This window comes from Charadrius vociferus, unplaced genomic scaffold (genome assembly GCF_000708025.1).
Source record: "Charadrius vociferus isolate BGI_N301 unplaced genomic scaffold, ASM70802v2 scaffold738, whole genome shotgun sequence".
In the NCBI taxonomy this organism is placed as follows: Eukaryota; Metazoa; Chordata; class Aves; order Charadriiformes; family Charadriidae; genus Charadrius; species Charadrius vociferus.
The window spans coordinates 755,714-781,788 of NW_009649467.1; the positions used below are offsets into that span (position 1 = coordinate 755,714).

At 42.4% G+C, this 26,075-nt stretch overlaps 1 protein-coding gene across 1 annotated transcript in view; it reads right to left on the bottom strand.

The window, feature by feature from the left end:
• ARID5B (AT rich interactive domain 5B (MRF1-like)) overlaps positions 1–26,075 on the bottom strand; it is a 107,459-nt gene that overhangs the window by 25,964 nt on the left and 55,420 nt on the right. Inside the window, exons 3-5 of the mRNA XM_009889803.1 lie at positions 10,646–10,758; positions 3,903–4,107; positions 1,490–1,542 (exon numbers count right to left, since the gene is read on the bottom strand). Of these exons, the coding sequence (XP_009888105.1) occupies positions 1,490–1,542; positions 3,903–4,107; positions 10,646–10,758 (371 nt within the window). The remainder of the gene's footprint in view (positions 1–1,489; positions 1,543–3,902; positions 4,108–10,645; positions 10,759–26,075) is intronic.

Consider the following 26,075-nt stretch of genomic DNA (forward strand, 5'->3'; position numbering starts at 1 on the left):
CCTGCTCTGCCCCAGGCACAGAGGTTCACCTTCAACAGCATCTCTAAATCCATCCCTCTCCCTCTCATTCTGGCACTAAAATTCAGCTCTCTCCAGCAAGCCACCAATTTGGCATCCCTGCTTCTACTCTCGGTTCCTTCAAGCAGATCTGAAACATTGCTGTGGAAATCGCCTGCCTCCCTGAGCACCCTGAACATGCCACTCTCCTTTCAATCTCCCTCTCTGCCTTCCCTTGTGCTCTGGGATCAAGTTCAAGATTTTATCCCTCATTTTCATCGCATTTTACAACTCACGGCAATTACTGTTGGCTCATAATTGCAGTAACGATCTATCTATGGTAGCTATTCATTCATATATACCCATGAGCACACCTACGCACACCCCTGTACATAAGCATGGTATGTGCTGATTAATGAAAGATACAGGAACAATAAAAGCCAAATCAAGCGTATTTTTTTTTTGGAGAATGTTAGACTTCATGTTTCACAAAATCCCAGCCACACCCATGCTAATCAAGCTGGGCTGCTGATTTACAGAACAATATGCTTTATTATATGGAAGAAACCCAGTGAGTTTTATATTTTGGTTCAAACGACTTTCAGTTTCTTGATAGTGCATTTCTTCTTGTCATTTCTCTACAGCACAGATACGTCCCAGATTACTTCGTAAACAAAGCAAAAATAATTTCTTTCATCCAACTGCAGCAGGAACTGAACAACTTAATCTGATCATTGTGTGCAAAGAAAATATTTCCAATGACGACATCTTCCTATGTCAATTGGTTTTTATTACAGATGTCATCTCGATGTGCCATATTAATGCAGCTCTTTCTTCTCATTTCAAGATTTTAATCTAAGTTTGTTGCTCTAATATTTTATTGGTTCAAAATACATGCTGTAAAATCCATGGCCATCACATTTTCCTGTGAGCTAAAAATAAACCGCTCTTGTCAGATATGGTTAGCTGATAAAAAGTGTCAGAGACTTTTCTGAATTACTTTGATAACTTCCTGTTTATGTGGTACTGACCCTTGTCTAATAAAGATCTTTTACACTTGGAATAAGAGAAGATACTGCAGCATACTATTCCTTAATGGACAATGCTGATTACTTTTGAAAGCCTTTAATATATTTCCCATATTAGACACGAACAGATGTCAGGGATGTTGCCAAGAGAAATTTCTTTTATGCAATCTTGGCTTGTCGTACAATAATAGCCCTTTCTCAACATGGGAAAAAATTACAGACCCAACTAATTTCCTTGACAGGGAAGAGTTACATATGTTTTCCACTTGTAGTTTTTACGACAAGTTTACAATTTTGCCAAACCTGGAACTAATTGGGACTGCTTCCAAAAATGGTCCAATAAAGCCACAATGTGTACAGCTAGCCTAAAATGCAGCAAATGATTGTTTGCTTTTACATTTTTTTTTCTACCAGGGAAAAGTTAGATTGCACAATTATTTCATTTAAGTTACTTAAACACTTACTGTTTCATATCCTCCCAGTTTTTGAGCAGCTTGAAACATAGTCCAAAGGTTAACTGTTAGAGGGACAATAAGTATTTAGATAAGCATTGCATTAACCAACATATTTCAAAGTAATGTAAATTAAACAGTTAAAAAAAAAAAATAGAGGAAAAAAAAGCTCACAGCCCCTGAAAAAGCTCCTGTGAAACATTTTCCAAAGAGATATTTACATAGGCTGAAGACTAAATATTAGCCCACACTATATATATTTTTAATTACACAGAAGAGAACTCACTTAGATTCTTTAACAGGACAGGAAAAATACACTGAGACAAAGGTAATAGGCTCATTTGACTTTGTTGATAAGAGGCATGGTATAATGACCGTAGCATGTTTCCGTAACTTTGATAATAAAAATTACTCATTGGGAAGAACGTTGCTTTTAATTATGTGTTTAATACTGATTTCATTAGCAAGCAAGCATAAGCCACATACCGGCTCACAGAGAAAGCTTATTGATTAAAAACCAATATCCAATATTTACTGCAGCTGGGATAATGGCCTCCATAATCAATAAACAATAAGCTGCATTCTAACGGGTCCTGTGCAAATGAACCCGGGGGAAGCACAAATGAAAATTATCATAATAATTATGATATGAGTAGTTGTGCCTTGCCGGCGGCTGTTGGGTGGGAGGGACAGAGGCAACTCAATCCAAAAGACGTGTTGAGAGATGCTGCAGAAGTTCCTGCAGACCTCCTCCCCTCTCATGTGCATTTCATCCTGGCCACTGGGCCAGGCCCACGAGGCCACTGCTTGCTGCTGGTGCATTTTATTTTATTTTATTTCATTTAAATTTTTATTTTATCTTATTTTAATTGCTAGAAGAAAAATGGATGTCACAGCTCTATGAAAGATGCATGCACTATTCCACCAACAAACAGTGATTCCCCATAGACACACTACAAATACTTCAGGGCAGACTCGGCAATAACGCTGCAGATCACAGAGGACGGGATCTCTTCCTCCGCCGGGGGATGCTCTATTGTAGTGTACATACTGCTTCTCCCCACTAACCTATTTATATTGGCAACGTTTGCACAAGTCTTGCTGGACAAATAGAGAGGCCCGTCCTGCAAACATTTCTGCTCTTCTCAGCATACTTACTCATGGCATGTAAGTATTTGCCGGATCAGGCCCCTAATTTATCATGAATGTCAAGCAACTTTCAGTGTATTTCAGCTAAATGTTAGCAGAGGACCCTACCCCCGGTGGGGAATTTTAGAAATAATACTTTAGCTTGTCTTTCAAGCCCACCCTGTCCCCATGCTTGAGGGACTGCAGAATAAAATGGGGGAAAAAAGAATCCTCTCTTCAACGCAAAACGTTCTGAAAGCCTCATTGAACCTTGTACTGTTTCAAAGCTATCAAGAGCTTTGCTGAGGCCTTGATTTAATCTGAATCAATGCATAATGCAACGAAGCTGTTCATACTACATTAATTTTACTTCCATTTCAAGCAGCCAGTTTTCAGACAAACACTGTAATCATTTGGAGTTATATAAGTTTATAATGGCTGCTGGAGGCCTGTTGCAATCAGTGCCAATTGCTATTAGGTATGTAAATTGTTATGTAAAACATACAGGTTTGACATTCTTCATCAAAATAACACATGGTTTTAATCTGGGAGATAAATTAGCGTAAATAATATCTCAATCCATGGAGTTCTCCCTTTAAGGAAATAAAGTATCATTCAATCTATAGATAAGGAAGAAAAATACCCCCATTTACAGCTTTTGTTGGAAACTCTGAAAGATTTACATTGAACTGCAATATTTATGTACAATTTAGTTACAACTGTATCTTCTCCACCTACAATTGCTTTACAGACTGTGGCACTACAAACTGTACATGCCAAAGCAATTCTAAACATTGCATTCTGTATTAAACAGATACAGTCTGGTTTTATATTCTCCAAAGTCAGTAATTTATTAACTATAAACACATTCTGGGGCTTAAAAATACGATCCCTTTTGTGCCTTTCTTGACCACCTTTAAATGTCTTCCTTTAATATTTGTCCTTTCATAAAGAACATCTGGGCACAATAAAGATACGTCATATTATTAACTCAGAAGAAAGGCATTACAGACGCTGCAGATTTACAAAACAGAAAACTAGAGAGTTTTCAACATGCCTATTTCTAGTCATAATCAGCGGATTTAAACCTATAAATATCCAGCAGCAACTACCCCAGAAGGAAGAGATGCAAATCTAGGCATAAGACAGTGAAATGCCTGGACTGGAAAATGTGTAGATATAAACACGGTCCCCCCATCCGTAAGGCTTTAAAATAGGCTTCGTGTGCAAATGCTTTCTCCAAAGAAGCCAAACCATTCTAAAATGTCAACAAGAAAGTGAGAAAAAGGATACTTACTCTGTTTAAAACCTAAATAGGGTATTCGTTCAATTGGTGTTTTCCTTTCTTTCATATATTTATAAAGAGCCACAAGGAAAGCCTGCTCATCAGCTCTGCATTCTTCACCTACGGCAATCTTTGATTTATCCTCACTTGAGCTTTTTTTACAGTTGCTGTTGTTACTCTTGGGTTTGGGCAAAGCTGACTTAGCCTCACATTTTACCTGGGAAAAGAAAAGATGTCATATCAGATCTGGGTAACCTTTAATTTTCAATTAAGGAATAAACACCCTCTCCTAGCAGGACGGATTGTTGAAAAAATGAAGGCCAAACCATGCAACTGTGTTTGAGGGGAAACAAAGGAAGCTATTTATAGAGCTAAATGTCTTGTTCTGAATCTTAGTCACAACATTTTTAAATAGCCACATCTTTAAATCATTATAACCCATTGGTAATGCTCTCCAGATCTGCATTTTTATGACTATACATTGCTATGTCACAGACAGCTCCCATCTCTCACATACACTTGCCATTAGCAAGTCTAATAATAACCTTCATTCCAGGACTGACACTGAGCATTGTCAACTCCCGTAGACAACCCTTGGAGCTGAAGGGGGCTCAGCCCCTTCCAGGAACGCTCAGCAGCCAGCTCTGAAACAACACATTTTTCCTCTCCTTTGGCCCACCAAAATAGACGCAAACCTTGGCAAGCCTTACCCAGGCAGAGCCCTCAGCACACACGAGTGGAGGGTCTGCTGTAGCATGGACTTAAGTCAAGTGAGTTTGAGCATCTGCTTAAACTTAAGCACAGCCCTAAGTATTCAGCAGAAGGAAGAGGCTGGCAGCCGGAGCCTGTCCTGGTAGACACCAGCAGCCCCAACGCACATGAGTCCCAGAGCTCCAGGTCTCCCACTGGCCTCCCCGGCAGACGTGTGCCAGTCAGGAAGTCAACAAATTGGAACCACTTTACCTCTCATCAGTATTCAAACGTGGGAAAAATATCCAGTGAGACCGGCTTAATCCTGCAGTCCTCCTGAAGATAATCCTCTCATTGAATCAAGCAAATTACAACTCGAGCATTCCCATAATTTATGTATACAAAAAACAAAAGAGCAGAACCTTGCAAAGTGATGTTTAAAAGCTCTCCATGACCAAGATGGGACTGATACATTTCCAGTGAAATATTGCAAGTCCTCTAATAAAAGGTAGTGGAGATGGTTACATGTATTTTGAATTTGAATTGTCCCTTCAATGCTTTGAGTTCTGTGAGGAGCCTCCCGGCAGCTCCGTACCCTTCCAAGAAACGTCCTTTGTGCTCCCAGAGGGAGCAGGGAGACTGTAAGAGCCAGTATTTGATATTTTAGGAGGACAGCAGAGGAGAGCAGAGTATCTCGCTGAACAGGAAGGCAAGAGCTCTTGGTCAAGTAAGCCACTGACTCTCCTTTACTCTGCCCACTTCTACACCAGGTCAGGTGCTTCCTGGGTACTTGTTGACATTTTGGAAGTAAGTGCTATGAAGAGCATTAGGTGAGTGCTTGTAAACAAACAAACATATGACAAAGACTATGATATGCTTATTTTATCTCAATAAAGCTACCCTGCATTCAGGCTCAGAGAAAGCAAAATCTTTTCTTTTATACTCCTCCAGAATATTAACTTTGCAGAAAGCACTGACTTAATGTTAGCTACCTCCATAGTTCTCCTCCACAGATGTTGGACAAAGCAGCGCTACCTCCTAACCAGATGACAGAAGTGGCCACAATTTTCCAAGGTAATCGATGCTGCTGAAAAATCTCCCTGTTGGACACCACAGGGTACAGGCTCACTCCTCCCAGGCAATGCGGCAGGGACTGGGAAATGGACTTCCTGGGGGACTCTTCCTGATCAGCTACCACCGAAGTATGTCCGTTGTATTGCTCAATATTCTCTGGTTGCGTGGTTCAAAGGGATACCGTCTTCCTATGGCACAAGACACGATGCTTTGCCTTTTAGTAATAGATATACTCGTTGATTAAACCTCTGCAAAGATCCTGGGTTTTGTCCAAAACTCAATGGAACGAATGGGATTTTTTTCCTATTAAATGAACTTTGGATTTCCTCATGCACTTTTCAGTTCAGAGCTGTAATCCCTTGACTTTTTTACTTTGGCTCCTCGCAAAATTATTTAACAGCTTCCCCTTATAAAGTTCAGATTACATTGTCATAGTTTTCAATGCTATACCATTAGACTGGGTTTGTGCTCCCAGTATGAACCCATGATTTTAATAAATTTAGGATTTTTAATTTGAGGTGCAAATTTGTTGCAAGCTAAAACTTGGAACAAATTCACTGGACCTGGGAACAATTTTTCAGTTTTGTCACCTACTTGCTAGGTAAAGTCAATCAATCAATCAATCCATCTTTTTAATGGATTTTCTTTTTCAAACTGGACAATTCAGAACTCTGGGCATAAATGCTAAATGAAAGCCTGGGCATGAATGCTAAATGAAATCAAAGCTCACGGCTATGTAAGCAATCTAATGGCAAGGGATGTTACTCCCAAGGAGACAAAAGGAAACAAAGAAAATAACATTTAAAAAGCCACCAGGAGTGAGAAAACCCTGTGCAACACACAACCTCCTTTTCTCCAGTGTACAGAGAAGTGAGATCAAAGAACCCGTGGAACTCAAACGTGCCAAAATGCAACGGACGGACTCCAGGCAGCGTCAGGTTCAACGAAGCTTTGATGAAGGCTGCAATGCTTCGTCTGCCCAGCATTTGAGGCCTCACTTCTGGAACCTCCCCACCATCTGACAGCAGATATAGATGAATGCCATGACCAATGATTAATAAGAACCAAAGAGGGCCAAATGCCATTCTGGGTAACACCGGTGTAAATCCAGCATAAACGTATCGAAGTCAGTGACAGCGATGCCAGATTTGCACCAGGCGCCACACACCAACCTTCCCTCTCAAAACATGATTTTGAGTCTTCCTAGAGGACAAAGATGTGGAGGACGATCCCAAAGACAGAGTTTTGCTTGGCCCTGCTCTCTTTTCTGGTCTGCTCAGAAAGCCTGAATGACTCCGTTATTAAGGCAGCGTTCAGTTTCCGCAGGAGGAGTTAAAGCTCTTTCATTGTAGCCTCAGTGTGCGTAAAACCTCCAAAGTGAGACTGAGGGCTAAGGCCCAGACGGGCAACCCAGCGCCGCAGTGTGGATAAGCTGGAGGTGCACTGAGATGGGCTGTGGGAACATCTGACCACCTCCTACTGTTGAGTTCCATCAGAGGCGTAAGATCCATTACCAAATGGCAGGTGAACACTCATGGGTACAGCCCTGTGTTTGTCTTCTGGCAGAGGTGACACACAACACAGACCACTACAGACCTGCGTTTTAGAGTTTCGATCAGACAACAGCCGAGGTGCTCAGAATAAATCTCCAGGTCTGAGAGCATGCCAGGCCACCTGTGGCCACAGGAAAAGCATATCCTGGCAACTTTTAAACTAATTTCCCAGATCTTACTGTACAAATGAAGTGCGAGATTTACTTTAGCATTTGCACTAAGAGATGTAATGAGTAGATTCATTTGGGGACAATTTCCATTTTAACAAGTTAATCCTTTTGGCTCTTCGAAATGGTCAGATCAGCCAGTTTTAAAAAGCCTTACAGTGCACTTCTGCACACTTTGAATGGCAATGCTTTTTGGGAGCACGAAGCAGGTATGATGACGGTGATGCTGGAGCCTGCAAGTCCCAAAAGCCTGTCCAGCACTGACGACATGTGAAGTATGAAAGGTTCCAGAGTCCTGGGAGTGTTTGGAGAGAACAGCTTGATATACGTCTCTCCAGTAGAGCTGATCCTGCCTCAGTAGATGGCCTTGTGTTCTTGTGACTTTTACATTCCCAGCCTGGGAAGAAACTCCCCTGGGATCTTTCCCAGGAGGTACTAAAATGGATACAGTGACCAGCAAGGAGATCAAAAAGCAAGAAGTGGTACATGAAAGACCCACTTTCCCTGGCAGAACCCGCAGGTCCAGGACCGCATTGTGCCACTTTCAGTCTATTTTTAACAAGCCACCTACACTGGAATTTACTCAGAGTTACTCCTACCCAACCAAATGCTTGTTTGTGTCAGGTAACAGTAAAAGCCGACAAAATGATCTGCTGATGGTTCAAGGTAAACGTGCCTAATAAGAACTAAGTTCTAAGAAGGTACAAAGCTTTCTAGTCATTGACAGCCGAGAACATGAAATTGAGAAAGTCATTACAACCATGTGGCTTGTGTTGGTCTTGACAGGCTCAAAACCAGTGTCTTCAGAGTGACAGTTTTGCCATTTCCTGACCCAAACCGTACAGCCACTGTGTCTCCATCAGAGCTGTGGCCCCACCACCCGAGAAATGAGGCTTCTGTCAGACACTGGGTGCCATGATCTGAGGATGAATGCAGCACAACTTCTGGTCAAAAGGGATTTTAGCTGGAACAGGAAGACGGCCAGGAATGCTGCCAAAATATTTCAGCATCTGATACAAGTGGATCTGTCCCATTTACACTAGCAGTGTTCAACTCTGCTCTCCACGTACCCACTGTCAACATTGGCTGGAGATGGAACACGGACATAGGAAGAAAACTGATGGTGAAGCCCAACATGGAGCTTAAGATGACTTAACATCCCAACTGTTCTTAACAATGAGAAGACAGTAGGTGGATCTCCACTCCCCCCCCCTTCCCCAAATACACTTCCCTTCCTTCCCCAGAAACCCATAGGCAGGGTCTGTACGAAGTGCAATACATCTCCTGTAGAGGTTTTCTGATTCACTGTCCCTCTTTTTAAAGTATATCCACATCCCTGAGACACAGATTGATGTGAAGAGCCACACTGAAGTCAGTGTGACTACATGCAAAGACATTATATCATGAGCATGTCTATTATTTATAATGAAATTAAGCTGGCCAAGATAATTAATGCTATTAATATCTGCACAATGATGAGCACAGTATGACTAGATAAATAGGCGGAATTACTTCTTATCTGAAATATCCTCCCATTTGACTAGTAGGGTGAACCCAAATATAAACAGAGAGGATAAACAATTTGGTAAACAATTTGGTATGAAGTGTTACTGTTGTTTTTAATTATCTAATACCTATATATCAGGTGCTGAAGAGGCTGAACTACTTGTGCTACAGTCTGGGGTGCTCTGACAACATGGGCCACGCTGCAGTTTGCTGGTAATATTTTAACATGAAAAACATCTTGGGGGAAGGGGGAATTGAGGCAAATTGAGACATTTTCACACCGCGGATTTTGCACATTCTTCCACAGAGCAAAAACATTCAGGCAAACTCTATAGTATCTGGCAGGACCCCGCAACTCAACACACCAGGTTCCATCGCCTTTTACCATGCCTGTCTAATACGATAGTACAGACTCCAGCTGAGCACAATAGGGCACAAAAAGAAGAGAAACAGTGACTTAAGGGCAGAGCTTCATCATGAACTTCAGCCTCTTTTATTGTCATCAACAGAAGGCACAATTTTAACTGAACTCCTAGGGAGGAGGAGGAGGTGGAATTTAATTTGCCTTCCTATGAGAAACTGAGAGCAGAACACTTCCACTTGACCTCTTTAACCTCCTAATCTCCCAGGACATTCACTGCACACAACAATACAACATAAATGGATCTATAGATTCACTGTATTTCCTAAAGAGATGGTCACAACAATGGAAGCGTTTTTCAGATACACATCCATCTAATTTATTGAAACAATGGATTTGGGAGGAGTTGGCCTAAAAAATCAGGCTATGCAAACCTGTTCAGCCGTTTAGCTCAAAAGTATCACAGTGACAAAATTCTGCCTCAGATAAAAATCTACAAGTATTGCTCTAAGTAATTTTCCGTCTTTGCATCTTACAGTTTCAAATTAAATCATCTTGAAAGGAGCCATTTGTACTCCTTTTTTTTTTTAAAGAGAAAGCCAAATTTCTATTTAAAACCACACAGGCAACATAGAAAACAGGACGTAAATTACATTACAGAAACCCTATTTTAAAATATTTAAAGGAAAAGACACAAACCCATAAATATCTAAAAGATTAAGTCTATAAACACAAATCAATGATCCAATTTTTACTTGCAGTATGGGTGAAGCACTGCAGCACATACAGAAGACTCTGTAAAAGCATGCACTATTCAACAAACCCTGGAACATGCAGCTCAGCACTAAGTATTAAAGAAACAGCCCCCCCTTTTTTTTTTTAAGCTTTCATACTGAATTTCTGCCTTTATCTTTTTTTTTTCTCTAATTAAAAAAAAAAAAAGTAGAGATCTTAACATCAGGGTAATGTCATTTGTGCGTGCTTCTTAGAAACCATCACTGAAGCGGCTCTTGTTTCATAGTCTGTTTATCTTCAAACTTATATTTAGAAGTACATTGTAACAGGGTGAGCTGCTCCCTGGTTTATTTTTAATTCGAAGATACTGTCACAAACTATGTTTGTGTGTCACAGAATGTGAAAACTAACACTAGATGCCAAGAAAGCTTAAGCACTACCAGTTACCAACAAGCTGATAGCATTAGGTTGTTAGGTGATTATAGTTGCTGGTAACTTTGAAAGCAGACACGATTTAAAGTGAAGAATAAAACTATTGGAAAAAATTACATTTATCTCCCCAAGAAAACAAGTTACATTCTAAATTTGAAACAGCATGCTGGGAAACAAAGGCAAGGCTGTACCTAAAAAAGGAGAGTGTACTGAAAAGAGTATTATTAAGTGATTTACCTTGGCAACAGCTTTGCTTTCAGAATTATTGTTGGAATCCTTAATGCCATTTAATGAATCTCTTCTCTGTGGGCAAGGCTTCTTTTTGCGCGGTCTGCCTTTAAGATTTGGAGCTGAAAATTAATGAAGAACAATTTGAGCACATTGTCTTATACTGGATTCTTAACAGCTGAAAGCATAATAAATAATTCCACTACAATCAGTCACAGAAATGTACACATCTGTCTACAGTAAATGCTTATTACCAGATTCCCATCCTCCATGGGTTACATCTTGACACACTATACGTTTCTATAGAATATCCCCCAAGGCTAATCTATTCTACTTTCACATAACTAATTAATATAAAGTCAAACACTGGTCTCTGAAGGACTCAGAGAGAAAGCACAAATATTTCTCCATGGTACAAAAAAGGAACAAAATAGAATATTAATAGGTAGCTTTGCATTAATCAGCCTGCTGCATTTATTATTTCTAATCTTCAAGTAAGAGTACTAACTACTATTTTCAACTTTGGGAAACATCTGGTTTTGGAAATGTTCTGAAATATTGAAATTCCTTACAGCTCCAAGAAATGTTTATGTATCCTGTCATTCTTGTCAAAGTTCTTCTAAAAAAAGTTAAAAAAAAAAAAAAATTACCCCCGAGTCCTGAAATGGATCAAAAAACCCCTTAACAACTAGCTCTGGAAGTTGACAAGTACTGAAATAAGTGATTGATTGTTTCATAAGGGTTACATACCACACATATAAATTAACATGAATCACTTTCAGTTTTGTCCAATTCTTAAGATAAAACAGCTCTGAAATAACACAGTGACTAAATCCTAACCGTGCTGAGCCATACATAGAACGGGATATGGATCGTCATAAAAAATATCAGACTCATCTTTCAATAGTGGTATTACAATATAAATTATGATCACATATAGAAATAATAGATGAAGCAGATGTTTGCTCATTATTACGTGTCCTGCCTGCTTTCAGATTTAAAAATCAGCCCCTGACTACTATGGCAACATTCAAAATGATAAACAATCATTAACTAATGACTGTACCGAAGAAGATAATTTCCTTTAAACCTTTAATTTCTAGGTAACCATTGTTTTCGTTACTTAAAGGGATGATTAGAACAATGTCAGAAATCTAAACACCACAAACCTCTTGAGTGCCTTCTAATTGTTTCTAATCTTACATTTGTCACACAGTAAGCCAGTGGTTTCAGGACATTTTACATTTTAATTAGTTTGCAAACACAATAAAGGGTGCTAATTTGATTTTATAGTTTGAGTAACAGTGTCATATTTGGTCTGTTCAGAGAAAAAGAAAAGCCATGGGTTTAAAACAAAAAGTCCAAAAGACATAACCTTTTTCTTCCCCCAGCACTGGCACACGGTAAAAAAAAATAAAATATATATATATATGCATGTGCCTATGTGTGTAAGTCCGTATTTGTGTATATATAAAAATATGTTTATCTCCCTACAGAAATATCTCCCTCTATCTCCAGTGAAGCACATTCTGCTTACTGAAAAGTACTGCAGAAAGCAATTCTGAAATTGTCATCTGAGGCTAACATGCAAAATCAAACAAAGAGAGAAAAAAATTATTACCCATTCCAGTCGACAAACATCTGCCTGATTTATATCTGTACTCATGAATGCTACAGCATGTGACTGCACACTACGTCGCTGGAAGTCTCGACTTGGTGTGGATGTCAGTCTTACACAAAATGAACACTAAGAGTATTTGCTCCGTGCTTAGAAATCCCCTCCCCCAGCCACTCCATTACTCATATAAACAGAGATGAGCGACTCGGCGGGAGCGTGGGATGAGCTCCGAGGACTCCAGCGCCGGCTGCCAGACTGCCAGCCCCGGCCACGCCGCCCTGCCTTATTTATAAACCCCACTCAACCCTCCGTCTTCGATGCCCTCCTGATGCTTACTGCTTTCTGCACACGACCTGGATGGGGCGGACAGATGGTTAACCCCAGCAGTCACACCTTCTTTAAAAAGGTACTGAAGAAAATAGAAATGTTCCTGCAATTTACTACACGCTGGCACACGTGTTAAAATGTTAGCCTTCGAACGAATGGATTCCTGACCCGGTCCAACCAACGGCCGGAGAGAGATGTGGTTCAGCTAGGATCAAATACACTTGCACATGAGTTACTTTTTCTTTCTTTCTTTCTTTTTTTAATAAATAAACTAGTTCAAGGCTCAATGTTTTCCAAACATACTTGTTATCCTGAGTTTTGGCACTGTACTTTGTACCACACTATAAAGCACTCCTAATGTTTTGCTAAAAGCTTTCAAAGCAAGGAGGCATTTGTTCCTAAATTCCAGGTATATTGAGCTTGCGTATAAACCCTGTTTGAATTGGAGCCTTCCGTGGCAGAACTGGCACAAACCCACTATGAAATGGGGTATTTGCATTCTCCCCATGGCTCAAGAGCTGCAGCCGGGAAGGTCTGTCTGCAGCACACACCAGGACCGTCCCACACGCCCCACCGTATGACTTCAAATCACTTCAGATCTGATTCCAGATCAGATGCACAATTAACAAGAAAGCAGCAATAGGAATTAATACCAGAAGAGAAGGCCCTTGCCTCTAGTATCTACTCTGTAAAAGAAAACATTTTAAATAGTTCCAGTCACACTTGAAACAAAGCCATTAACATTTGCTCCCTAAATCATTACAAATAAATGCATTATTCGAAGATTATTTATATTTCAGCTACATCCATTTTGTTCTCTTGAGCAAGGAAATATGACTAGGACCGAAGGAATCATTTACAAGTCACATACTTGGTTTAATTTTTTTTTTTTTTTTTCATTTCTGACATATTCATGTGCACACTGCAGATTTCTTGAATTCGTTATTCGTAATTATTTTAAAGCAATTTTACACACATGTTGTGGCTTAGTCCCAGTCAATTTTCCTGATGACACTGGATGTTCAGTATGTACTGGGCAGCTAAGTGAATATCCCATGGTTTTCTTCTGCTTTCTGGTGGAGAAGCACTTCTGACACGACTACCTGAGGATATCTGAAACAATTCAATTTCTTCACATGTTTGTGCATATGGCTTTCAAATTCATTTTCTGAAAGCATTTGCGGCAGTGAGACCTGATAACTTGCACGTTCCCAGAAGGTGAGAACATAAGCAAAGCAAATTAAAGTGAAAAATTGAATAAATAAGTACAGAAAAGAGTTTGCATTTATTTGCCGCCTCTTTAGTCTAAGTGCCTGAAACAGGAGGATGAGAGATAGGATGTACTACCAGTTTAAATTATTGCTGTCCTGTGCATTTGACAAAACATCTGCTTTTGCCAATTTGGGGGCTTTTTCCTCTTCCTTTCTTTTTGCTTCCTGATGTATCTGAAAGAGGGGAAAATGCACCTACTGAACACTGGGACCTTGATGGGCTGCCAGGAACATTTTTTTGCCTCTACTTTGGTGTGATTCAAAGGATCAATATTAGCCCAGCACAGCTGTCAGCGGAGACGTACGCCCGGTACAATACAAATGGCCCAAACCTCTGAGTTCAGACCTCCGGAAGCCAAAGGGTGTTCGTCCACTTGAAGCCCACGCTGGCCTGCGCCTTGCTGACTCAAGGAGGCTCTTCTTTAGATTACAGCTCATCCCAAGTTTGCTAGTCATCACAAAGGGCAAGTTCATTTAGAAAATGGCAATGCACAAGAAATGATCTTCCTTGCAAAACCTGTAGGTGCGATAGCAATCTAGAGCCCAGCAGGGAAAGCCCCTTCACCTGCTGAGTCCTCACAAACATTTCAGGTATGACCAGGTAACACACAGCCAGCTGCAAAATGTACACAGTACGAGCTAACACTCCTTGTGTTTGGAGAGCTGGAGGAGCACAAGGCCATGCTTCCCACCTTGGGCTGGTTATCTTTCCCCATATAGGTCACCATCGTGCCTGCTAGCCTTGCCCATCAACAGGACTTCAGAGGGACCATTTCAGCAACCCTTGGATGCCAATTTTATATCAGCGTGTTGTTTCCTTGTTTCCCTGAGCAGCAGATCCAGCTGGTGTCATTTGAACAAACTTGTCCCTCTGAGCCCACCAACCCGGCTGGCCCCGCAAGGCAACCACCTGAGGCTGCAACAGGGGGTTTCACAAGGAATCAAGCAAGAATCCAAGATGAACGAAGATCTAACTCCAGCGCAAGCATTTGTAACCGTCAAGAACAAAAGGTGTGATTATTAACTAGTACACATGCAGTGTGGACTTTGTTTTTCAGCTGACTGCTACTTGATGGTAAAAGTCTTGTGCTCCCGATTAAGTGAAAGCGCATGAAATGGATATGCCATGAATATCAACAGTTACACAAACCATGACGACAACCATAACTTAACAACTCTTCCCATTCTGGAATACGTCTTATTGCCATCTCGGTTGTGAATTCTCAGCGAAAAGAAAATTATTTATAGGAATCTGCCCAGAGACAGGCATGTCTTCTTCCCCTTCATGTTTGAAAGGGTCCACGGGTGTTGTGTGGAAATAGGTAGTCACCACAAATCACACAGAGATTGCTGCATGCCGTTCGACATCAGGGATCTGTACTTCTCAGAAGACCATGAAACGTTGAATTGTGATTGACTGGGACACAAGGAGACCGCGCAGCAGAAAAAAGAAGAGGAAACAGCTTGTGCTGTGCCAGTGGAGAGAGGGAGAGACATGGGGAGCCACAGAGGGGAGAGGTGGGAGGTGTGCCCCCAGCCTGCTCCTCCTGTGCCGCGGGGAGGGAGAGGTCTCGTTCCAAATCACACACTTCCCATGCCGGCCTGGGCCACAGCTGGCCACCCATGCTGTGCCAGTCTCCAGTGTGCTACGGCAGTAGGGTGCAGGAGAAGGCAGCCACAATCCCCCTGCCGAGCTGTTCCTCCCCCTGCACATGGCTCTGCGGCAAGAGGGAGGAGAGGCGTAATGCCCCCGGCTTTTTCTGTTTGGGTAGAGGAAACAACTTCTGCTGGCCACAGCCATGATGAGCTCCTTCCCAACGCCTCTTGGGCTGTCTAGAAACCCCTTCCCTACCTGCAGGAGAGCAAAAGGAGGAGCACACAGCCATGGTCTTCATGGGTAGGGAGTGAAAGGGAAGGTGAGGTGCAGAAGCTGCCACTGCCACCTCCTCTGTGCAAATCCTCACTCACATGCACACCTGCCTTTAAAAAACACCAAAAGCATTTAGTCCCCGATGTAATGTAACTGCCCTCAGTTATCTGAAATTAAGATTTAATCAATCTTTCCTTCTTCCTAGATGGAAACTTGTACCTTGCCTCATCCTCCCAAAACCATGGCTAAGCTCTGCAGTGGCAAAACACCCGCAATGCCCTACGTGTCTTTATTACAGATTGTCACACCTGAGAGGTTAAATGCAAACCCTGTGCCATGCACGGCACAGGGAGGGAGATTATTTGTAGATGGAGGTTGGCAAATCTTTGCTGGCTAAAATGTACTGCAGGAAGAAGCTGACCCAAAGCCTGTTCTTGTGAGCTGCCTACGGACCACCGTAGTCGAACAAGGACAATACAGAGGCACCTACAGCAGAGAATTAAAGACCAGGTGATGGAGATAAGCAGGCTCTGACGCACAAAGCAAGAGAGCCACACAGAAAAGAGAGTAGCTCAGGGTTAATGCTGCTCACACCAGCTAGATGATTCCTCAAAGCTAGAGGTCCTTTCTGTTCATGAAGCCACGGAACAGCATCATTGCTCAAAAAGTACATCTTCCCCTCCAGCACTCTCATCAGCCTGTGCAAGCATCAGGTAGGTGAATGGGAGCAGGCCATAAGGTGAGGAAGGAGATGGCTACATTGGCCACCCACTCAGAAAATTCATAAGGTTGTGTGGTCACTGCTCTCCTGCCACTAACACCCCCTTTCAGGGCCACCGTCTGCTCAGCAGGACATGGGAAACAAGAACATTTCCAAGCCTTGCCATCTAGTACAACTCCCAGCTCTGGGTTAAACCCAAGGACGGCAAGTTCTACGCTGGGGGAAGAGAAGTACCCAAGAACGGGAGCTGCTGAGGTCAGCCATGATGAAACACTACACACTGTGGAAAAGTGTAGGCTGCCACAAGAAGACAGCACCTCCACCAGCCACCTTCTTTACCTGCATCCCCAGGAAGGGGAACTGATCGCTGAGCCTACCACCCCCCTGTTATCAAGTCAGCCTCACTTAAGCCACATCCATGCTGAGAATGCAATGTACTATGTACACACAGCCACCCCTAGATGCACAAATAAGTCAAGAGACAATGGCTGTGGTTTTGGAGTACCTGACTTTCGTAGGTTAGTTACAGTAGAATTATCTCTTTTTTAGGAGTCTGATTACTGTTTTAAGCCCAATGAGTTCAACCGTCCCCATAACTGTTCTCTAGATGCACATGTTTTGGCTGATGTAAAAGATGTGTTGTTATAGGGAGGGTGTTAAAAAAAATAGTGGCCTTCACACAGCTGAGGTCAAGCTATGTTGGCACTTTGTCAAAATCAGTGGTGGAGCCAAGAGTTTTTAATGAGCCTGGAATGCATTACCTCATTTGTCATACCTGGATCACTTACTCATGCTGAGTCCAAAATAACCTTGGACCTTGTTGGCTGCTCAACAAACCATGTAAGTAAACAGTACTGTACTCATGCCTAAAACATGTACCTTTTTCTTGCTCGCTCCACATTACTTACTCTAGAGAACATCTAAGTAATTGTAATGCCCACGATCAAAGTTCTCGCCTCTTCCACGCCTCTCTGATCTGCATAACTATTTCCTGATATGACTTTTGATTCTGGTTTGCTGGTACTCCAGCTTCTCAGAAACACTTCAAAAGTGGGAGAAAAAAGGAAAAATGAAAAAAATAGGGAAGTACAGCCATTGCCGTATTTCGCTGAGGACGGTACTGGGATAGGTGCTCAGCGTTGCTAATGCACTTACAACTTGCACTGCCAACTAGATTCTGGCTGCCTGTTGGTTTTGTGACCATGTTTCTGTGGAAAGATGATGGAAGAGGAAGGAACAGCAGCATTTTTTGCCAATGGCAAGAGCGTAACACTACAAAAACCACAACTGGGCTTGAAAAAATCCAAGGCCATCAGCAAAGAAGGGCCAGTGGAAGACCTGGGTCTACATATAGGGTAGGCTTACAAAGTCAGGTGAGCTCTAAACATGAGAGTGCACCAGAGGGAGGTAATCACAGAACCAGGATTAAGATGGAGTACTGGAAGGTGCAAGAAGTGAATAAACAGGCATGTACTGTGGCACTGGGTTCAGAAGAGAATTGTGCTCGCTTGAAGCAAGCTGCAGCATACTTGCTAAATGTATCAACAGACTCTCCACCCTGTAGGACACCTCACAGAATGTCTCCTCACAGAATCCTTTTGCACTGTGCCAGTCCTTCATATGTCTTCCAGTTTTCACACGCGTGCACAGAAGTTGCAATACCGGAACGGTGGGCCCTAAGCTGCAAAACCATCAGTAGATAGAGAACAGACTAGGAGACTTTCCCTCTCAGGCAGGATGTGTCAGATCACAGAGCTATTCACGATTCAGGTGCCAAACAGAAGCTGTAGGTGGCATGCGGAGGTGCCTGGTCATCGAAGTCAAGGTGAGAAGAATGGTCCCAAATCTCCAGAAAATCCGTGAATCAACCATGCCTGCTGGCAGGTGGCAAATAGCTGGTTGCTGAGGACACCCCTAAAGCAGCCTGGCAAAAGTTAGCTCTTGGCTGAAAAATATGCTTACATGTTGCACCTTTTAAAATGTAATGAATAGAAAGTTAACAGTTTTAATGGTTTTAACACTTACCCCTCTAGGGGGCTTCTGGCATTCTGCAATATCTGAAAGTTAAGAAAAGCATATTGCTATATTTAAGCACGGTCTCAACAACTGTTCAAAGGTTAGTTAATCTCACATACTGTTCTGGAGTCCCAGCTGCTTTCTTGATTTCCCCATCACCTCTATCTCTTTGTTTTCTCTCCTTCACCTCATTCCCTTTTCTGCATCCTGAATTCACCATCTTACATTTCATTTATTTTCCTTTCAACCCTGAAAGTTTATTTAAAAGCTTGTGCCTCCTGGAAACAGGGTCCGAGTAGGAGTGCCTGGGGCATTTATCGCCCAGGCACACCAAGCAGAGCTGGGGAAAAGAAGCAAGTTGCAACCAACCTAGTACTGCATCAAAGGGTCAGAAATTAACGTGGCTGCAAAATAAAGCAAAAGATCAGACTACACTAAAACCCCCAGATCTTTGTTTAGGAAACAACAGTATCAGCTGAATTCGGGGAAACTCTCCAGGATCCTAAGTACGCCTGCAAGAGTTGAGAGATGAGCACCTACCAACAACAAAAGCTCTCATTGAGTTCTGATCACACAGCCTCTCCACAAACACACAGCTTTGCTTACTCAAGCTGCACACAGAACAATTTGAACATTAAAACTATTTTTACTGGACTTTTTCTAAATGCAAACACTTGTTTATTCCTTCATTTATCACTGAACATGCCAGACCTGACCTGGAAACTCCAGAGTACAGCAGCAAACAACCTTGCAGGGAACACTAAGGATCCACGCTGCTTTCTAATCCACAGGGAGAAAGAGCAGACTTGTGTAGCCATTTCTGAAAGTTTTGCTTTGGAAATGAGATATCCCATGCTCCATGTGGGGAAAATCAATTTGCTACCTCTCTAAAGAAAACATTCCTCATTTGGAAATAAGTGAAACAGACACTTCCTTGTGCGGATTAACGTGGAGACATATGACTTGCTGCAGACTGTTGTTTTGACCCCCCTCCTGACCAGACAATCTCTGAAAAAAGCAAAAAGGTGGTATTTTTCATGGATTATAGTTCAGACTAGCATTGCTTTTAATAGAAAAGTTAGAGGCATTGCAAATACCAGGTTGGCCAATTATGCCAAAAATTGAATGTTTTTCGTTTCCATGGAAGACGGGGACAAGATTCGGGACAAGGCTCGGAGTCTCATTCTCTTCATTTCAGCATGGTTGGAAGTTAAGACTTTTGCTTGATATGGGCTTCTTTATGTCCTGCTGACTAATTTGGGTTTCCAAAAAATGCGGAAGGATTTTTTTTATTTGGACAAAATCTATACATGTGTTAGAAATTACGAAGTGCGGTAAATTGAAAAGGGAAGCTGAAGACTTCAGAGAAAAATCTATGCCTGACACATATGTGACATTCAAGTAGACCTTAGAGCAAATTAAAATAATAATAATAATAAAAAAATCCAGTGTAGGCCTATAATACTGGCTACAGATGACAGGATTGTTATTAATGATTCAAAAAGAGGCAGAGGTGTTTGGTAAATATTTGTTCCATATTTGCAAAGAAGCCAGATGATATGCTTGCAAAAGAACATAATTAAAGCCAGTCAATTGACTTGGTTTTACAGAAACCAGATCTTAAAACAACAGAAAAGAAAAACAAACATAGCACCTTATTTTATACTTTGAAACTATATGTTTGGTTAGAGAAACTAGCTACATGCATGGAACTTACCTGTATTCCAGTAAGACAGCTGATTTAATACTAGATAACACTTTGATTAAAAAACAGCACTATGTAATTTTATTCAAGCATATATTAAATGGATTAAGAACTGGCTAAATGATAGAGCTAAAAGCAGGCATCGGTGGGGAATTTCTATCAAATGAAAATATTTCTGGTGGGATTCCACAGGGGTTGCTCTTAGCCTTGCTAGTATTCAACATTTTCTTCAGTGAAACAAATATAAGGTCCCCGACAGTAACGTGCACTGAGAGAAGGACTTGCTAACACTGAGTTTTACAAATGAGTAATCAGAAGGAAAGATGTGCCACGGAAACGCAATGCTCTTCAGTACAGCTCCAGCATGAAACCTGTGAGCAAGGACTACAGGTCCCACTGACCAAGCCGAGGGCGACACTTCACAGATCACACCCCCCACTGGAAATTCAACGTACTCTGGTAGGAAGATGCTGTAGCCAAAAGGAGGTCTGCCTTCAAGAGGGAGGTCTGAATAAGTCAAGCTGTGCTGGGTTTGAGCAAAAATGACTGAGAAGTGATGTCACCAGGTAATATGAGTGCCTCAAAGGTGAGAAAAAGTGAGGAGGCATGATCAGGCATGCCAAAGCACTGCAGTCCACATGCGTGCTCTAATGCCCGTGTGTGGAGGCATGTGTATGACCAGCTCGCAGAAGACCTTTCAGGAAAAGCTTGAGACAGACACAAGCTGGTGTGCACAGTGCAGGAAGAAACGCATGCAATTTGAGGGTCTTTTTCAAGACATCGGACTGGAGCCGAGCGTCCTGCCTCAGCCACGGACGAGGGTCGGGTCCAGGCTGCTGCTGGGAGAGCCTCTCCGCTGCGGGCGGCTGCAGCAGCCTGGCTGGCTGCACGGAGGAGGCGTCCAGCTGTCTGGCTGTGGTCCTTGCTCAAACAGCTGTTTCCCTTCTCCTAAAGAAAAAAGGTGGTGAACTGGATGAAAGCATTTGCCGGTAATTTTGGCCGATGAGCCACTGCTTGGGGTTCATACCAGATTAGATGACTCAGTGGTTCTTCTGGTGAGAAACTGCAAGAGCATAGGATCAAATACTGTGAAATACTGTGCCGTGCAGGACAAGGAACGTGAAGAGCTGTAGCCTTGATTCAGCAAAGTACATGCCTAAGTTGTAAAGACCTGGAGCATGCAAACACCTCTGATGACCTCACTGGGGCTATTCACATCTTTGAGGCTGAGCCTTGTTAAGTATGGAAAACGACGAAGCCAGCATGACTCTCTCACCAATGGGAAAGACGCATTCAAGCCCTGAACAAAGAAATCGCCCTATCTCATCATGAAACACCACGTGCTTGGGCAGCATCACAGGATCAGACATGGGTTCATCACGTTTCCCTTTCCCTCAGAAAATCTGCAGGCAGTCTCCAGCCTCCAAGCCCTCCGCCCCCAAAAGGTCACCCCCTGGGAAGCTGCACCCGGTGGACAGGGGCTTCACTTTCTGTAGGAGGGTCACAGCAATGCTCAAGAAGTGCACATCTGACTTCTCAGAATAGCCTGGGTTTTAGAACAAAAAAAAAAAAAAGGATAAAGAGGAAAAAAACGGCAAAGAGAGGATAGAAAATAAAACACATACCTTAATACAGCTGGGCATAAACGGGTTGTGTAATAGCCAAGACAAAAGCAGCGCAAACACGTCAGCAAGAGGTGAAAACGCACAGCGAACCCATGCAAGTCATCCCCTCTCATCAAAACTCAGCACAAGATCCAAGGCAGACTCCCCATTAGAGGGCTTCAGAAAACAAAGGCCAAATAAAAAGCACACAGCAAATCTTAAGGCATCTTTCCAAGCAATATTTCCTTTTCTCTCCAGTAAAACGCAGCGTTTGTGAAACTGCTGTCTAGCAGAGTCAGCAGCACCCGATGGAGACGTGACCTACATACCTCGGAAATACAATAGATACGTAGGCAGTCGCATCCACGTAGATAGGCAGATGAGACGGGCTAATTGACTGATAAAGGATGGACACTGTGCATGAAACTAAACAGGCAGAAATTCATGCAAGAAGCATAAAATGGACGGTTTCCTGACACCTTGCTTTTGGGAATGACAACAGCAGGTAGGAAGCTATGATCATCCAGTTGTGTACTATGTGAAAATAACAAATACATTATTTAAAACTCTTGCATTTTTGATTTGTAACTGATTGTGTAAGGAAGAATATTTTTTTTTTTTTTAGTGTAAGAATATTATAATTTTCTTTCACTTTTTTTTCTTTGCACTTGATCACTGCACTGTGAAGTAATCAAAATTGGTTAGGCATGATCAACCTGCATGAAAATACAAGTAAAGTGACATGCAGAATCTAGAGAGTAAATTCCTGCCTTGATGCCCACATTCAGCCACCACCACCAGGAGGACTACACAATGCGTTAAGTAGAGACAGCAGCAGCAGCCTTAGCCTAAGCCCCGCTCTCCTCCACATCTCCGGATCATCACCAACTTCACCCCACCGCAGCAGACACACCATAGAGAGGTTCCGGAGTCACTCTGCTTCCGCAGAGAGCTTGGGACAAAGCCCTCGCAGCCCTGTGGACCTGCACACACCTGACGCAGCACTTCAATGCCGGGGTGCAGAGGTGATGTGCTCTGCGTTGCTGAGCAGAGGTGGGATCCGCACTTTTTCACCGGTTCAATGCAGCTATGGTAACTCTGGTAACTTTGTCAGGCTATTGAAAGGCAATCTGTGTAACCACCAAAACACCTGGAAAATGGTGGTTTTGAAGTCCTGATGTGCCCAGGTTTAAACGAGTGCAAGCCCTGTGAACTCGGTGTAATCGTCCTAAACATTAACACAAACAAAACTGAATCCATCTCTGCGATACAGCTCCAGTAGATCTCTAGCACTCAGAAAAATTCAAATAAAACTGAGTTGTATTCATTAATTTATCTGAGCAGGGCAGGGTTTAAACTAAATACGAAGTCGGTTGTGCAATATTCTTTCGTAGTTAATACCGGTTCTTAGGAAATTATTTGAGTGAATTAAGTGGAGGGACTATTAAACAATTTACACACTTCCTTGTGTTTCAGATGTCTAATTATAGCCGTGTTTGTCTTTCCCCGCAGAACTGTTGTATACCACATGGTACGCATATTTCAGCATCCAGCATTATTAACTCATGACCGACTGTCAGTTGATCATTATCTAACACATGGGGTCTGCAAAAAAAGCCTTATTTGGGCAAAAGCAGGCTTCTGACCTGCTCCCGCTGTATTTTCCCCCAGAAGAACTCCAGTCGGATTATTACTTGCTGTCAATGGAAACTCAGAGGTTACACATGTGAAATCTGCAGACAGGAAAATAAATCCTTACCGAGTTTAAACACTTAGTTGATATTAAAACCATCTCCAGTTTGGTTAGTTGAAAGAAAACTCTCAGTTGCCCTCTAGTGTCACCCGGCTGCCATGCCAGGCAGCCGCCCGCCGCTCGCCGCAGCCAAGGTCACCAAAATTTAACCTGATTTCATGTCATGAGATTTACTATATGTGTAATATTTCGTATAAAAGGGCGAGAGGGTATGCTTTTCCCTCCTGGAAATTTGAGGGCTTGGGCCCCCGGCAGCCCAGAGCTCGCATGATGTTCAGCGCTGTAATTGCAGCGCATGACACACGGGTTTTATGAGCGAGAATCTCTGAAATCACTCTGTGCGCTGCACTCCATAAAGTTCATTCATAACTAAAAATAGACTAATGTACAAACTGATTTAGCATTATACTGAAGCTAAGGAACATAGGGAGTCTGCAGAATTCCCTAATATGGAAGAGAAGCTGAGTTTTCAAAAGCAGCAGTTTATTTGTTTCTGAAAATGGACAACATATGTAAAAGATTTAATATATAGAACCAGGTGTATATATAGCATCGATCTTCATCTGTGCCCATTTTCGTTCTATATAAAGACTTTATACAGCCTGAAACTATAAATTTAATAATAGATTACTAAATTAAGTCTGCACAATCACTTCATAAAAAAAATCATTTCAATTTAAAATACAGCTGTAGGGGTTTGGACAATTTCCTGCATAATAGAGGCCCATCCCTGAAATGTAAATAACACCAGTATTAAAACAAGTCAATCAGGCACATCAGGAAAAAAAAACAACAGGTACATGAAAACATAAATGCATTTTCCAGCCTATCCTAAGTAAGGATGCCAAGCCTTTATTTTATTCAAATGCGGCTTTGATAAATTACTACTGCTTCAGCTGGTCCCCGTCCCCCGCCCCCCCTTTTTTTTTTTCCAAATGTCCTGTTTTTTTGGAAGAGAAATCCAGGGCTGGTTAAGTCTTAACATTTTGAAGACATCAAACCATCAGGGTTTTGCAATAAGAATTATTCACTTCTTCCTTGTATACCGTCAGCATTCTTAAAATACTGTTACTATAAAATTAAACAGTGTGCTCTTCAGAAACGCATGACGTTGCTTGCTCTGGTTTTTTTCGACTACAATTGTGCAATTTTAAAATTCTCTTCTTTCTCAATGCCTTTTCCATAAACAGGTACCTTTGATAGTTATAAGATTACAAAAACACATTAGACTTTTTTTTTTTTTTTTGAAACTTACAGGCCACCTGTAATATTATTGACAGATTACACAGTAAAAATGGCAAACATTACTTCATTTGGTATATATCCTAAGTTAATTACGAGGCTTTCTCTTCTTAATTTGACAAGACTGAAATATCACAAGAAGTACATATGGCAATTCAGAAAATTTAATCAGGGAAAAGGCAAAATGAACATTTGAAAAGACACATTATTTGATTTGCATAAGCAGATATTTGTAAGGCACCGCCTTTCTCCACCGCCTGAACAGCACTTCCCAGTTGCTCTCGCTCTCACGGCGCAGCTCACAGGCGCAGTAATTGCCCTTTCTACCCCTAAGTATTGCCCCTGTCGGCGACAGCAGGCTTTTGCCAGCAGCAGCCAGCGATGCTGTGGGACACTGTGAAGAGGAGACACGGCACAGCTGGACAAGGAAGCAGCAGGGAGGTGCCACGAGCCCCTGTCCAGGGACCCTGACGCAGTGGCTCCAGCCGCACCCGCTGCCCCAGCATCCGCACTTTTCAGGGGACGGCTGTCTCTCAGCTTCAACCTAAGCCATGGCCCCGAAACACTGAAATTGCTACTGAAATATTAAGGAGGGTATTACAGTCCTATTTAACTGGGCATGGTCAGGGCTACGCTATTTGCTCTGCGCTCCCAGTGACCGAACCCTGGCTCTCAAGTCGCAGGAAACTGGTAGGGTTTCCAAGCCAGGGGGACATAACAAGCCCAGCAGCGAGGACCAGGGGCTGGGGAGTAACTGCAATACTGACCTGTAAAAGGCCATTGCAATAGGGATGCAACTGGCCACTGAGCCCAGCAGGGCCCACCCGCTCCCAGACCTGTATCCCAGGGGAAGGATGGGACCCCCAGCAAGCCACTGTCCGCCTTGCCTGCAGACAGGTCTCTTGGGCTGGGCTTTTCTCTAGTTGTGCACAATACCTGACGTTGTGCTCTGTGGGATTAGGCTGCTGGAAGACTGTGGGAGGTTCAGAAGGCTCGAAAACTTATTTTCTCTGCTTCATGAAATACACAGCAAGAATTTTATTGACTAATCCCGGTCAGTCCCATCCTCCTGATAGCATCTGGAAGGGCTTTCACATTGTACAGGAGTCCTCATCCTCATTTCCAGTAAAGGGATTGCTCCACTCCCAGATTCACTCGCTCTGCCTACTGCCACATCTAGGTTTTTCCTAGCAGCCTCCTAACCAGCCATGACCTGATGCTGCTCTGTTTAGAAAATCTGACAAAATGACATGCGTGGCCAAACCTTCTGTATATCTAATTTTAAACAGATAAAAGTAGCACCAAGACAAAT